The following is a 15047-nucleotide window of genomic DNA, read 5'->3' on the forward strand; positions in this document are numbered from 1 at the left end:
CATGTTTCCTTTGCAGCCTTAATGCACTTTGCTGAAAATTTCCCTAACTCAAGGCTGCTTAGGCAAGGGGAAACATTTAAGAGGTATAATTCCAAAATGAAATCAAACGCTGCTTCAGAGCAGATACCCAACTGGAGGGTGAGCTGCTAAGTGCCCTAGAAACACCCAGGGCAGACTTTTTGCTTTGCTGAAGATGGAACTCACCGTGGTAATCCTTGTACAATGGATTGGTTTCTCTCTCAGAGCCAATAAATGATTCAAGACCAACCACCATATCTGACAAGTTTGTTACACGTTCCATAATTGCTTTATTCTGTAAGACAAGGAAACAAAATACACATCCTATGTGATGAAAAAGGTAATTAATGCTCATAGAGCAAGCCTTGGTCTTCTCAGTGACAAGCTGTGGGGGGAAAATAGGTCATCAATACTTGGAAATTATGTTAGAAGGCTTTTTTCTTAAAAAAAAAAAAAAACAATAAAAAAGACTTCAAATATCTGTCTAAAGAAAACAAATATTTGACAAGGATAAACCACGAAAGGGCTCACTTAGCACTAAATTAACATTTCCCTAAATCTTCACAACAAGCATTTGCTCACATCAGCAATATTTACAAGCCATGTGTTAAGCTTATCTCTCATTGATTTCTACTACAAGTCTGATGCCCAGTTTTTGTTTGGGTTCTGAAACCCTTGGTTTTTAATACACTTAGGGAAATCATCTCCAACATTCTGAGCAAGCAGAACCCACACAATTATTCATGCTGGCTATCAGTGGAACATGGAAAACTCAATGCTAATTTCTTAGCATTTTTCCCTCTAGAAGTTTCTCTCTGCACAATATATGACTCTAAAGCTTCCAGCAGCATTACCATTTCTCAATATACTTGTGATTTTTGAGTGCTGCCTTGTGTCTTGTTCTACCATGTACTGTCACATGCCTTAAATAAGCTGTTTTCCACATGGTTTTCTTTACTCAGTTTTATATAGCAGAAAGAGACATTCAAAGGTCACAACAGAGATCTTCAGAGGCAAGACAGAAAAAACGTTCTTAAATGCTTTGATGATGTCAGTATTTAATGAGGAAAACGAAAAAGAAACACGTGTGGTAAAAATAAAAATATTTCTTGAAGATAAGAAACAGTTACCTTAAAGGTACTTGGACAGCTGGTATAATACTCTTGTTCTTGGTGCTTGTAGGTGCTACATTTGTCAAACCTTCAGGGGTATCAAGACCAATCACCTCAAAATACCCATCACAATTATAAGGAATTAGCTCTGCAGCTCCAGGTTATAGTTTTGTGTTTTTTATTCATTTTTAAGTGTTTTGTACATTTTGCACTTCTTTCAAAAACTATATGACTGATGCTTATTCTGAAAGGTCACTTTAAATACTGGTAAACTATTCCATAATAGCAATTCATCAATCAGGAGCAGAGACATTAAAACATCCCCAGACATGTTAGAACAGTCCAGGCATTGTACTGACATTCAGGTTTATTAAAATGGTGATCAACACCCCAACAGCTTCCATGAGCCCACATTTCAGTAACCATTATTTTCTAGTCACAGAGAAGCTTACAAAGCAGACACCAAAGGTGAAAATCTCCTGCTCCTGTCAAAGAATAAACTGAATTCTGTTTTCTGACCTCTACATGAAGTTGTGGCCTGTCTGGAACAGCCCAATCTGCTCAGGTTACCAGCCCTAAATCCACAGATCCCATGGCACCTCCACACCCCCTCCCTTCCCCACCTTCTGGGCCAGATGGCATCAAATCCTGGGGAGGGGTCTCTTTTCAAAGCCTCTTGTGCACAGGCCAAGAGCATCCATCCCTGTGGAATCAGGGAACTTCCATTTTGCCCACAAATCTAACCATGGATAATGATAAGGCGGCGTCATCCTACAGAATTTCTTTTCTGAGGAATAACAGAAGTGAAGTGAGGTAAAAGGACGCTGCCCACCCACCAATCCCTCCACTTTGCTCTTGTTTCTGCCCCTGAAATTGTAAAGCTGGCTTGCAAATCATTTCCTCCTCTAGGAAGAGAGAGACAATACATTATATTTTAATGGAACCTTTTGGTCACATTATTCTACAGGGGCAATCACATAAAGATGGTATAAATCTAAATCTAAAGTAGTCAGTGACCTCTATAATTCCACAGACGAGAAATTGCCATCTTTTGTCAGTTCTTCAGGAGGCTGCTGGATGCTATTTGTGAAAGTAAGAAACACAAAACTTTTACATAAATAAATAGATACTCATGATTCCTGGAAACAGAGCTAAACTCCTGATACAGAAAAAATATCCTATCCTTTAAAAAAAACCACATTTGCTGTCCATTGATGTTTTGCCTTGCCAGTTTTGATAACAATGGGTTACAAAAACTGTGGAAAGAAAGGTGCTTAACCATCAGCAACATATCCCCATCACATACAGTCCTGCAAATCATAAGAATAGCAAACTTCTATCTGGTTATAATTCAAAATTAAGATTCAAGTGAGGGACAGCACCTCAATATTTGCCTGATATGTTGGGTTTCAGCTCCTCCTCTGAAAGGGTTTGCTTTCTTAAATGGTGCTCTCTTTGCCCACGTTGATTTTGTTTTTGTTTTTGAAGTGTGGCAAAATATTCCCCTGGCTTAATGCAGTGTATCTCGGGAAATATTTTGCACAGTGAATGGCCACACCAAAGAGACATTTGCTTATGTGGCATTGTTGCCATAGATCTGTATCTATCATGTATTTTCTAGTTTGCAGTGTTCAGCACATTAATGCCCAATCAAAGCTGACGTCAGCACACAGATAGTTGTGATGTATGGCACACTGACATAAACACACAAATCATGTTGCCCCATCTGGGCTGGAAAATTTAACAGAGCTCCAGATCTTCCTCCAGCCCCATACAAATATACCTCCTGCTTCTGGCATAAACTTGGCAGCTCTGGAGGGGAGCCAGGACATGGTTAGGAGGGAAGCCAGGAATGGTGAGATTCAGGGAAAGAGTTTGTTGGCAGCTAGAAGAGGTATTGTTTTAAATTATATTAAAAATGAAAAAAAAAACCCAAAAAAACACCCAAAAACCAGTCTTGGAAAGTTTTCAGTCTTGCTAGATGTACCGCAGTTTTTCTAAATTAGTTAGTTCAGCCAAAATATAATTATTCTAACAACATGGTAGCAATCCTGTTGTGCAGGCAGGGCTGGGCATCCATTCTATATCTTACTTTGTGCTACTGTTTGAGACAGACATTTTCTTTTAAGTGCAAACTTGCAATATTTGGGTTCAACCAAAGTGTACTTTCAAAACATGTCAAGAAAATGCACGTAGCGAGCTGGCTGTGGAAATGGGAGCTGCACACGTGTTTCGGCAGCTTTGGGGAAGGGCAATTATGGAAAAAGATTGCTTTGCCCTACTAATTTATTTTCAGAAGGTACCTAGCTTTGAGTAATTATTTGTGCGTGTTTAAAAATATTTATTTACAACAAAAGCTGTTTAAAATACATCGTGTTCTGTGGTTGAGTATAAAGCATGGGGCTCCACCAACACAAATTCAGGCATAGCCTGAATGCTCAAACTTACCCACTGAAATTAATATTGTGTGTTTCTACTGGATTGAGTTCTTAATGTACCACAATTTTAGCATTACTACTATTAATCAAATCAATCTTGGTTCATCTGGATTCCGTATTAGGAAGCAAATCTGTCTTCTCTCCTCTGCTCTAATTTCTAGTTCTCCTCTGATCTCCTGTCAAAATTTTTCTAACACCCAAAATCCGTTGTCTCATTTTGTCAGTTGCTAAAAAATTAAAAACCTCACGACATTTCTGTAATGAAAATGTTTAAATTCTCAGTCCTTGAACTGCGTAAGTAAAGTCAGAGAATGGAAATTTTTCTTAGGACAGCTTCAACTTTTCTACATAGTACATATAAACAGTCTCAAAATCTAAAAGGAAAATAAGACACTCCTGTTAAAAATCTACAATGAGATACAATTGCCACCTACATAAATATTTGAATTACATGAATTTTTTGAATATATTTACATTTTTATTCTCATCAGGACAGTAACATAATTTTAATATGGGCTTACATACTGCATTGAAAATAAGGTATTTTAAGAGCACATCTCTTTTCAAAGAGATATTAGGCCTATATTTTGGTAGAGGGCTACTTCTGTTTCTTTACATTCTGGTAATATAATCCCATCACTGGTTTTATTTTAAATCAATTAATTTAGAATTAATACATTGAATCCTACTTCAATTTCATCACCTAAAACAGTACTTACAAACATTCTTTTGTACTGGGACAAAACCCAGTTTATACCTAATATATAATACAAATATGTAGAATTATGCAATACCTGAGTATTTAGTATGACAGCAAAGTATCCAAGGAGGAATTCAGATACTCCTCTCAAGTCTCAAGGTAAAATTATAACAATCTCTCTTGTTACCAACAGGTGAATCCAGAAATCCTGACACTTCATTTGAAAGAAGGTCTCAATAATAAACACCAAGCAAGTTCATGCCAAATAATATGACTCTTATGAAATTAAAGCAAATTTTGGTGTGTAGATTTTCAAGAAAAGCTTTTTTTTTTTTTTTTTTTAATTCTGTTACATTCTGTCATAAAGCTGAAGTAAGCTTAGCACCATAATGGAGACAGCCACATTGAACTAAAATGAAACAGTGGCTGGATATCCAATAAATAAAATAATCCGTGATCTTTTTGAGAGATTGTCACACAATGATGTGGTAATGACTTACAAAATACACAAATATTTACCACTTGCCATTACTACTTCATCTCCAAAGGATTGTACATTGGAAATATAAATTACTAAGAAACGAGGCTTAAATATTTTTGACCATTTTTTAAATAATTACTGCTCAAGAAATTTCAGAATTACCCATATACCTTCTTTTGGTAAAAGAAGTTAGGTAACAGCCCCTTGTACTAGTTTTTATAGAGAGATCCAGTTTGTGCACATCTTATTATTATTCACAAGTAAAAACAGGACAATAGTAAGATTCAATGCATTAATGTATTATTATTATTATTCACAAATCCCCAAAAGAAATGATTAACAACTGCTCTGCCAAAAGGTGTTATTTGGTAATAAATAAAGACTGCACAGTATAAAATTCTGTACGTCTTCTAACTCCAACCAGATCAGCGCTGTTTACAGTGCTTGCACACAGCAAATCTACTAACTGAATGTTGAATTTTGGATCTAAAATGAATGTACACTCAGGCCACGGGAATATAAGATGACCATTAACAAATTTTGGTGTGCAGAAATCTCTGCCAATCTCACAAGAAAACTGAACACAAGTGCCATGTCTTTGCTGGAAGACTCAAGGAATGGACCTGGAGGTTTTGCTACCAAGTACAATGCCTTCAGTGATGAGAAATCCACACCTGGGGATTCTGACTGAGTAGGAATCCTTTTTACCTCTGAAGAACCCTACTGGCTGTAATAGAACTTAGGTATAATAGCCTGTATGGCTGAAACCCAAGAAGCACTGATTTTGGTTGGCTTTTTATAGGTAAAATAACATTACTATATAATATAGGAATAATATATATATAAAATATTATAACATATGCATTATGCATTATTATCTATTATATATATTAATATATACTATAGCTAAATAACATAGCTAGTTACATTAGCTAATTTAAAGCACTAAAGAATATCTTTGAAAAATTTTATACAAGTTGCAGAAGCAAAGAAAGGACAAGTAGTGAAGACAAGAGCAGGCAATTAGATGCAACATACTCATAAAAATGGGAAGAGAGTAACAAAGCATCTGTTGGTCAATATGTTACACGACATATTAATCCCAGATTTTGGTTGTTCTCTTAAGGTTGCTTTTAATAACATTTGTCTTGATAGTTGTCTCTGCTGTGGGAACTCTGCAGTGTTTTTGCATATTACCATAAAATGTCAGATGAAGGTGGATGACACTGTATATAATTAATTTTGATCAATTTTCAGGAAGAATAACGAGCCAGGAAATAAAAAGTAAATATCACACAGTATTAAAAAAACAATAATCTCTTTGGATCGTCACTGACTTGGGTATTTCTTGAGCTATGAAACCATCAAAGGCCAGCAAACCCTGGCACCCTACAAAATGAGAAGTATGTCTATTCTGCCATTGAAGGGCAGACCTAAAGGCCAACAGTGAAATGAGAGACCACTAAACAGAGATAAATTAAGCAAGTCAATAACAGTTCCCTCTGCAGCCTAAAAAAATGAACCAAGTCCAGCAGTTTAAACCCAACGTTCCATCTGTTGATCTCCAAGAGCTTCACAAAAGACAGGCAAGTGCTGCATTCCTCACTTACAAGTCAGTGGCAAGCACAAGGGTGTCATGTGAGCTGGCCAAAGCCAAAAGGCAGTCACCAGCGAGCTGGGAACCCAGCTCAGCCTCTCACTGCAGCTCTGCCTGCCCCCCTCTATCGAGGTTTGGTTTAGGAGGCTGCATCCATGGAGTTGGGGCAGCAGCAAAACATCATGGAGATGGTGTGGGAGTGGAAGCCCAGAAAGCTGGGTGCTGAAAATCCTGTTATTGTCTGGCTGAAAGAGGTGACAGATGTACAGTGTGTTAAAGGGTGACACTTTCTGAGCTGAACCCTGTCCGGTGCTTTTCTCTTCTTTCCTCAGCTTTCTGTGACTGAAAGCACAGGCTGCAGGCGACTGTGAGAGGTTCTGGGGCATGGGGCCCTTGCACAAGTCCTGCTGCATGGAGGAGGTGAAATAAATCTGATAAATCTGATTGAGCCCTTCTCCAGTGCAGGGTGAGTGGCTGGGAAGAAATCAGTACAAGATGTGGGCTAAGATGAGCCCAGCACCTCCCCTGAACATTATCTGGTTTTCACTAGTGAGATTGCCTCACTGTTATAAAAGTTACAAATCTATAGGTTATTGCTTGAATTTAAGCAGTGAAAAAATGAATTGATCATTTGAGCAGACTCCTCTAGAAAACTGAACACAGAAAATACGCCACGCTACAAGTTGGTCATAGTGCAGTACAAAACAGAGATGCAAAAGCAGTCTGAAGAGTGAGTCATTACAACAGAGCCACAACAAAACTGCCAAAATTACATATTTGAAACCAACTGGCTTAACTAAAATCCTATGACTCCATTGGGAGTCATTCATTATAAGAAAAAGGTTCAGGGGTTCCTTTTGTTGCCATTTTGCCTGAAAAAATAGTCATTGCAGTTTTCTTACCAATTTATAAAGGCTAACACTCGCTGCAACTTTAATTCTTTGAACAGTGAATCTCATTTTATTCCCAGGTGACCAAAAAGAACCTGCACTATTATTTCAATTAACAGCACACAGGTATCAAAGGGAACACCTAACAGGCGTCGATAACCAAGTGGCAAGATTCTGAAATATAAAACCATTTAAAAAACGAATCCCTTATCCAGTACAAAATTACAGGCTGTCATCAGGAGCAGGCTGGCAGAGCTGGGGCCAGATGGGAAACTGGCTGGGCAATAAGGAGAGGTAGGGTGGAAATGATGGGTGGGCTGGAAACGAAGGGAACCCAAGGCAAGACATGACTGCTCCCTCTGCTGGCAAGGTCCTCCCCTGCTTTAATTTTTAACTAATGAGTAGGCATTCCTTTAATTATTTAGGATCTAGCCAATAAATAATGCAGAGTGCTCCTTCCTCAGTCTGTTGCTGTGTGTTTGCACATTTTTGAACTTATGGTGCCCTATTTCACTAGAATAATTTGCCATAGAATTAAGGCTCAGATGGATGTCTAATGGAGAGTTCCTGGCTTTATATTTTAATTCTTTGTAAAATGAAAAGCAAGATTAAGCTATTTAACCTTCAATATATTATATTTTACAAGGTATACTCATTTCATATTTAATTTACACATTTCATAATATTACCACAAATTGCTTGTCATATCTCACTCTGACAAGGACCCCTTTATGTAGCAGTAGGATGCTATAAAATTAAACATTCTGCAATACAAACACACTAAATGACACATCATACCAAAAATGTATCCTTCTTCTATGAGTAAAATACATTACCAGTGAATTCAGTGACAATGTTTGTAGTAAAACTTAATTAAAAGATGAAGATAAGCCATTCATGACTTGATTTGTGATATAAATTAATAGCTGCAGTAAGAACATTTAGAAAAAAATCTGTTCTAAGATTTTGGCCTACAACCAGAAGCTCCCAGAACAGGAGGGATCAGCTTTTTTTGCCCACTGTTCTCATCTGAATCCTGGCTGCAAAGCTACTCCAGCTCCCAGCTTTCCAGAAGGCTCCATCCCAGGAATCCTCGCCTGCCATTTGGTTTGCTGATTTTAATCTCACAGGACTTTCTTACAGTGGCTCCACTATGCTGAACTGGCACTTGCTCCTAGAAGTGAGTTATTATTAAACTTGTAGGTCAATTGTGGCACTAACAACTCTTTGGAAGCTTTCAGCCACGGTGTACAATTTGCTGGTCTAATTAAATATTAATTCTAAGTGTTACATTCTGTGGCTAAGAGCTTTTATTTTCCATCATCAGTCTGGAAGAGAAAGAGGTTACAAGGCTAATTTAATATTTTCCCCCCCCCCACCCCCTAGCATTAAAGCTTAACTACACACGCACGAAAACATCATTAAAGATGCAGTATTCCTTTTTATTGTGATTATATTCTAATTAATAGAGAATGTCTAAACAAAAAGAGGTAGAACTGGATTCCGAAATTTCAGGATTTTTAAACAACACCAAAAGTTCCCATCAAAATGTTTCTAAGCACACGTTGCATAGAGGTTCAATATTTGGTTCTGTGAAAATCACTTAAGATGGAAAATACATATGCAAGCATTTAAATGTAAAATACTTTTACACAAAATTATTGTTCTTTGTTCTGATTCTGAAACAGAACAGATAAACCCTATATTTAATGCTAAGTCACAGGGCCTTTTTTTTTTCTTTATCTCAAGAACCTGAACTTCTACTTAAGCAAAAAAAAAAAAGAAAATATTTCTTCAGAAAAAATATGCTACCTTTCATTTTCTAAAAGAATTACTTGCTTAAAGCAGTAACTCCTTTGCCTTGTATTATTTAAAGTCACTCTTCTAGTCTTTACTTATCAGTGTCCAAATGGGCTCAATAAGAAGCCTCCTCCCTTCTGCTTCCATAACAGTTGTGTCCATGTCTGGACACTGGGCATTATATTAACTGCTTAGTCCAGTAGCCAAAAGATTCCATATGCTGGAACAGATGACTATCTCCATACTGTGATGGGATATTTAACTGTTTAGGTCTAATGCTGCAGTTCAAAGATTGGCTTCTCCATCTTACCTCATTTGCACAGGCGTATTTTCAGTTTATACACATAAAATGTAAAATAAAATTGCCGCGCTGCATGTACTGGTGCACTTCTCCAGTTTAACACGTGCATTTTGGGAAAGAGGTTTTTTTAGTTAAAGAGAGACGGTGAGGATGTGTTTATAGTGTCCTTCTAAAAAGTAGAATTTATTAAAATGACAAGGCTGTTTTAGGCATGCCAGTTCAACAAACAGTGTGGCTGTTCACCATAATACAGTTAATTTAGTTAACAGACAGCTAATATGTGGAGACAACACATGCTTCAGATGTATATTGTATTTGCTTTTGAAAGGGGTAGTTGTTACCAAATCAGAAGTGGTAGTGCCAGAACACAGCCTGTTGGCAACCAAAATCTGATTCTATGAAACCACAGAATACTTTTATTCCTTCTACAGCTTGATTAGCAAATACATCAGCAATAAGAGAAATGAAAAAAAAATACTGTTTCCCAAATTAATTTTTGAATAGGATACTTCTCTGAGCTTCCTACTCAGTCAGAATTTTAAAGATGCTTTTATGAATGTCTAAAAACCGAAATACTCATATCCTAAAACTATGTGGATAACCCAAAATACCTGTCATGAACTTACAACTCTATACTTATTTGTACAGTTGTTAAAATCTACGTCTCACATACAACAAAAAGCAACATGCAACATTAAAAAGCATGTACAGAAAAATACTATGACCATTTCATCTTCATGGTTTCTATTCTGCAGAGAAATTGGAAAGCTTCCTTGACCACGATATAGAAACCACATGATGCTGGATCTCAATGCAAAAATTCGTGCAGCTACCTCATCAAATACATTTGGAGGTTATTCAGCACTTTACACCACTGAACTCTCAGAAGTGAGAGCTCTCAGGTAGGCAGTCACTCTTAGTTCTTGCCATAGGAGTAAAGATTTCAAACTGTGAGAAATTCACCAGCTATAGGAGCTCACATCTCATAATCCTATATTAGCAATGGATTCTGAAGCACTCCCTTGCTTGACTTTGAATTTAGCTGCTAAATCACTCAGTGTGAGCACAAAAGGCTTTGGATGTGAAAAGGTTTGTTTCTGAATTTTTGTACACTGAAACGTACAGTAACTTCTGCACTTGGGTGAATTCAAAGCATCAAAACATTAATATTGCAGGAAATTAATTTTTTAACCTACTGGATGAAATAATGAAAATTGGCTAAACAGAACTTCAGTCTCTGAGGACAGGCTCTGTAAGAAGACTTATTCATACTGACTTTTCATTAGTCAATTAATTTCCCTTGGTACGTGCTGACTAATGTGGGTTTTAGTCCTTACCAGTAATACCAGCTTTGAGTTCAAAATAAAGCATGGCTTTAACAAGCGCAATGCTTTCCCCATTGAATATAACAATCCACTGAAAAAAATCTGCTACTACTTAAGTAATACAAAATTGGGAAGAACGGGAATAGAATTTAAAACATTATTTAGTATTTTGAGGGAAAGGTGTTCTTGGATTTACCAATGATTTCTAGTAATTAAAGAAAAAAATACAACAGGAAAATATTTTCAATTCTAATTTAGGACTTCTCCATTATAGACAAGTGACAATAAAGTCCTTTCATTCACACAATTGCACAATAATTATTTTTCTAAATTTAGGTATTTAAATGCACTGATTATCAAAATGCAGAAAACAAGTTCTTACTTGCTTTTATAATATTCCTTAAACTTGGGAATTGCAACAACAAACGAAATGCCTCTTCAGTCTGCCCTCCTTGATCAATGCTAGATTTTAAAAATGGAAGTCATTTTCCCTTTTCAAATGTACCATATGATTTCGTAGGCACAACGCATTTTCAAGAAGCAGTAGGAAGACTTGAAAAATAACCTTCCATCAACTATTTTAATCACACTTGTAAGTAGCTCAATATTTATTACCTGACAGACAGTGTAAGATAAGAGGATGTTCAATCGGTAGAAAATATCAATCAAGTAAAACTTGCCATGCATCACCCGAATAAAATTCATAATTGGATAAGTTTTTTGTGTCATTTTCTTGAAACCCTCTTCCAGAATAATGTGTTCCTATTTTTGTGGTTGAGAAGAGAGAATTTTCTTTTTTCTTCATGCACTGTTTGCCCTAGAAGTTTCATCAGTAAACCCCCCAAAATCTGTGTGCTTTAGTGGACTACAATTTTTTTCCAATTACTCTGGAAAAACTCCACACACAAACAGACTTTTTTTTCCAAACTTGTGTCTTTAACCAAAATATAGCCTTACAGAACACCATGAACTGTCCCCCCAGGCTGGATTCATGAGCATTATCTTCGGATAAATGTGATTCCAAGTTATTAAATCTAAGACAATGGATTGCTGGAATAATGTAAGAGCCACACTGGTGCATGTGTATCACAGAGGGAAAAACATCAAGAACAAAATCACTGTTTAATGCTCTGTAATCACTGAAGAGTCAAACCAGACATGAGAATGTAGGGAAAGTGAACAAACAACAATTGCATTGCTGTATTATGTAAAGAGGTAAAGTGGCTCTTTAGAAACAGATTAAGGAGGCAGCAAGAGAAAAATTACAGACCAGAATACAGAAAATATGAAATAGGGAGGATCATTTAAATGTCTCACCAGCCAAGAAAAAGGATAATAAATGAAAGGTAAAGGCAAAATTAAACTTTCTGAAAGAGAAAGAAACCAGGTAGATTCAATTTGTGAACTCCCTGTCGCAGTACAACATGCAAAGTATTTGGCAAAGCACAGAAAAGAAAACAATTTCAAAAAATATATATACATACATATATATCTATGCATTATTCACACACTTCATATGAAAACCAGAATTTGTCTGGGTTGAAAAGACTTTGCCCCTGTCAAAAATCACTACCACCAATTGTTTTATTTCTTCTTCACTGGAGTATCTAGTACTGGAGACTGATGGAGGCAAGATAAGTTACGTCACTACCAAAAATCCACTTTTTCATGACAAAGCAGGCAAAGGCAAAACTATTTTTTTGTATCTGTCATCCAGACAAAACTTTGATTAAATGTGATTTTGAACTTACATGTCCTTCATGAAAATTACACATGTGAAGAATTTACTTGGAGGCCACCCAATTAATTTAGTTAGGGGCTGAACTACAACCTGGGAAGTAGAGGAACTGTTAGAGTAGTACTAGAGTAGTTCAGGGGAAAAAATGGGGAATTTACTACATCTTCAGGAAAACAGTGTGAATTCTCTATGTGCTCAGTGCACTGACTTGAAGGCTCAGCAGATAAAGCGCATGCTAGAACTGGCTGATCGAATTAAAGAGATATACACTTGGAAGCAAAAAAAAATCCCTGTGTGTCACTCTGCTGGGAAGAAGGGATGCTTTCTTTACTTTTGGAGTGCAGCAGAGAGGAGAGGAGCTGTGCAGAGGGAAGGGGAGCAGCTGCTGTGATCATCAGGCGGCTCCGTCTGCGGCGCGCGCAGCGAGCACATGTTGGGCTGTGCTCTCATCCCGCCAGCATCCCCAATTAACAGTGCCAGGGAGGCTGCACACATGCTCCCAGGGGCTCTCTAACAGGCTTCTTGGAGAGGGCAGCAACTACACAGCAGGGCTCTGGGAACTCACTCATGTGGGCTAGGAGGGACCCTGAGCAGCTTTGCTCCTCCTAATGACAGCTCTCCCCACGGCGCGGTGCTTAACGGGTACACCAAGTTTCACAATTGAAAAAAAAATAAAATTAATGCCCTTGTTTGTTTAAGACAGCTAAGCAAAGATTCTGCACATTCTGTACATTTTTTTTTTTAATTCAAAATTTTCTAGCACTTGCTGTAAAAAATAAAAATTCAGTTATTTAAAAAACGTGGTATAATTTCAATCCTAACTCTATGGAATTTTTAAACACAAACCAATAATCAACTTCTTGAGTAAGTTTGAAACAAGCTTCAGTTTCTGTCTTAGGGAAATTTCTGTGCTTCTCTAAAATACAAATGTACTTTTTATTGGCATGATATATAAAGAAGATTACAATAGAAAGGGTTGTACATCCCAATTACGGACAGGCAATTCCAGTGTGTAAGAAATAGGATCATAGTTTTACATTTACAAATTCTATTTCTTGCATTAAATTTAACTGTCCCTCTTTCTGAAGGCAGATTGCCACCGAATATTTAAAAATAATAACTGAGGAGATGGAGGTATGTACTCCAAGAGAAATATTCATATACTTTGGACTACAATGGCAAAACTGGAAAATCGACCTTCTTTATTTTCAAAGGATTAATTGCATTGGCATCTAAATAAATAACATTTGCAGGTATTCAAAGACCTTTAACAAAATGCAGTACATGTGAGTCATGTCCCTACCAAAGGCAGGATTTAATCTATTGATAAACTCACCTACTATGAAAATATTTTGCATAATATGAGGTTTTATCCAGTACTTTTTTACTATAATCAAATATAGAAAATTATAGGCTCCCTATGCATTGTGAATAATAATATTTTTGCTTTTGTAAGCTACAGTACAAAAGACTATCTACATTTTTCCTTTTGCTAAAAGAGTTTATTTTCAGAAGATGCATTTAAGTCTCTGCATACTATCAGGAGCAATGCTGTGAATTGTTTCTGATTTTGCAGCTGGGAAAATGGCTCATGCCATAACTGGCTTGCTCCTAGTCCCAATATAAGAGGATATTAGAATTATAGAGCAAATCTGTACCTTTAAAAACAAGATCAGATATCACTATAATGAGCATTTTAGATAAAGACAGCAGATTGCAAAGCCTTGTATTGACACTCCAAAAAGCATTCTGAAAGCACTGGGAAAGTGCACAGAGATGTTGGAAAAATAATTGAAAAAGAGATTACAATAAATATACTATTTGCTTTCCCTACAGTTTCTGAAATTTTGACAGATTTTAAAAAATGGAATAAGGCCCACATTTGGCATAACTGTTCCTAAAATTCATAGTTGGGTAAGTTTTTTGTGTCATTTTCTTGAAGTCCTCTTCCAGAATAATGTATTCCTATTTTTGTGGTCGAGAAAAGAGAATTTTCTTTTTTCCTCATGCACTTTTTGCCCTAGAAGTTTCATCAATAAAACCCCCAAAATCTGTGTGCTTTAGTAGACTACTAAATAGTGTTCCTAAAACAATGTTCTACTTAGGTCTTCGTGGATTTTGCAGCATGACTCTCCCACAAAATCGTAAAGCATAAGACATAGTCACGTTTTAAGTTCACACTTCGAACAAACAGACTTTTAAAAGTGTCCAGAACTGCTTTAAACTTTTGCTAAGTGGTGTGGCAGCTCTGCAATCCAGCAGAAGCAGCATTCCTACCTGGATGAGGTGGGCAGGCACGGTGATGATGCAGGCTGACAAGGATTTCCTGAGCAGGCCACGCAGAACATACAGGAATTTTGTCAGGCTCTGAGGATCTTCAGGAGCATCACTGCAACAAACATCATCACCCCACAGTATGGAACCCAGGCTCTGGATTCCTATCCTCAAAATATTCCTTTGTTTTTTCTGTTGGGGGGGAAAAAAAAAAAATCTTTATTTTTGAAACGCTAGGAGGAACACAATTTCTAGAATGCATATCCATAATAATGATGTGTTTCATGTAATCATAGTAATCTCTGTCAATCTTGTAAAAAATGCAAATGGAATGGGATTTTTTTTCACTGCTAAGATATCATGGATAAGCAAG

The 15047-nt window shown here is 36.9% G+C and overlaps 1 protein-coding gene across 3 annotated transcripts in view; it reads right to left on the reverse strand.

Annotated features, from left to right (window-relative positions):
* ELP4 (elongator acetyltransferase complex subunit 4) overlaps positions 1-15047 on the reverse strand; it is a 130947-nt gene that overhangs the window by 75325 nt on the left and 40575 nt on the right. For all 3 annotated transcript variants that reach the window (XM_068194807.1, XM_068194809.1, XM_068194808.1), the window contains exons 7-8: positions 14678-14866; positions 205-313 (exon numbers count right to left, since the gene is read on the reverse strand). In XM_068194807.1, the coding sequence (XP_068050908.1) occupies positions 205-313; positions 14678-14866 (298 nt within the window). The remainder of the gene's footprint in view (positions 1-204; positions 314-14677; positions 14867-15047) is intronic.

This window comes from Anomalospiza imberbis, chromosome 6 (assembly GCF_031753505.1).
Source record: "Anomalospiza imberbis isolate Cuckoo-Finch-1a 21T00152 chromosome 6, ASM3175350v1, whole genome shotgun sequence".
NCBI classification, from domain to species: domain Eukaryota; kingdom Metazoa; phylum Chordata; class Aves; order Passeriformes; family Viduidae; genus Anomalospiza; species Anomalospiza imberbis.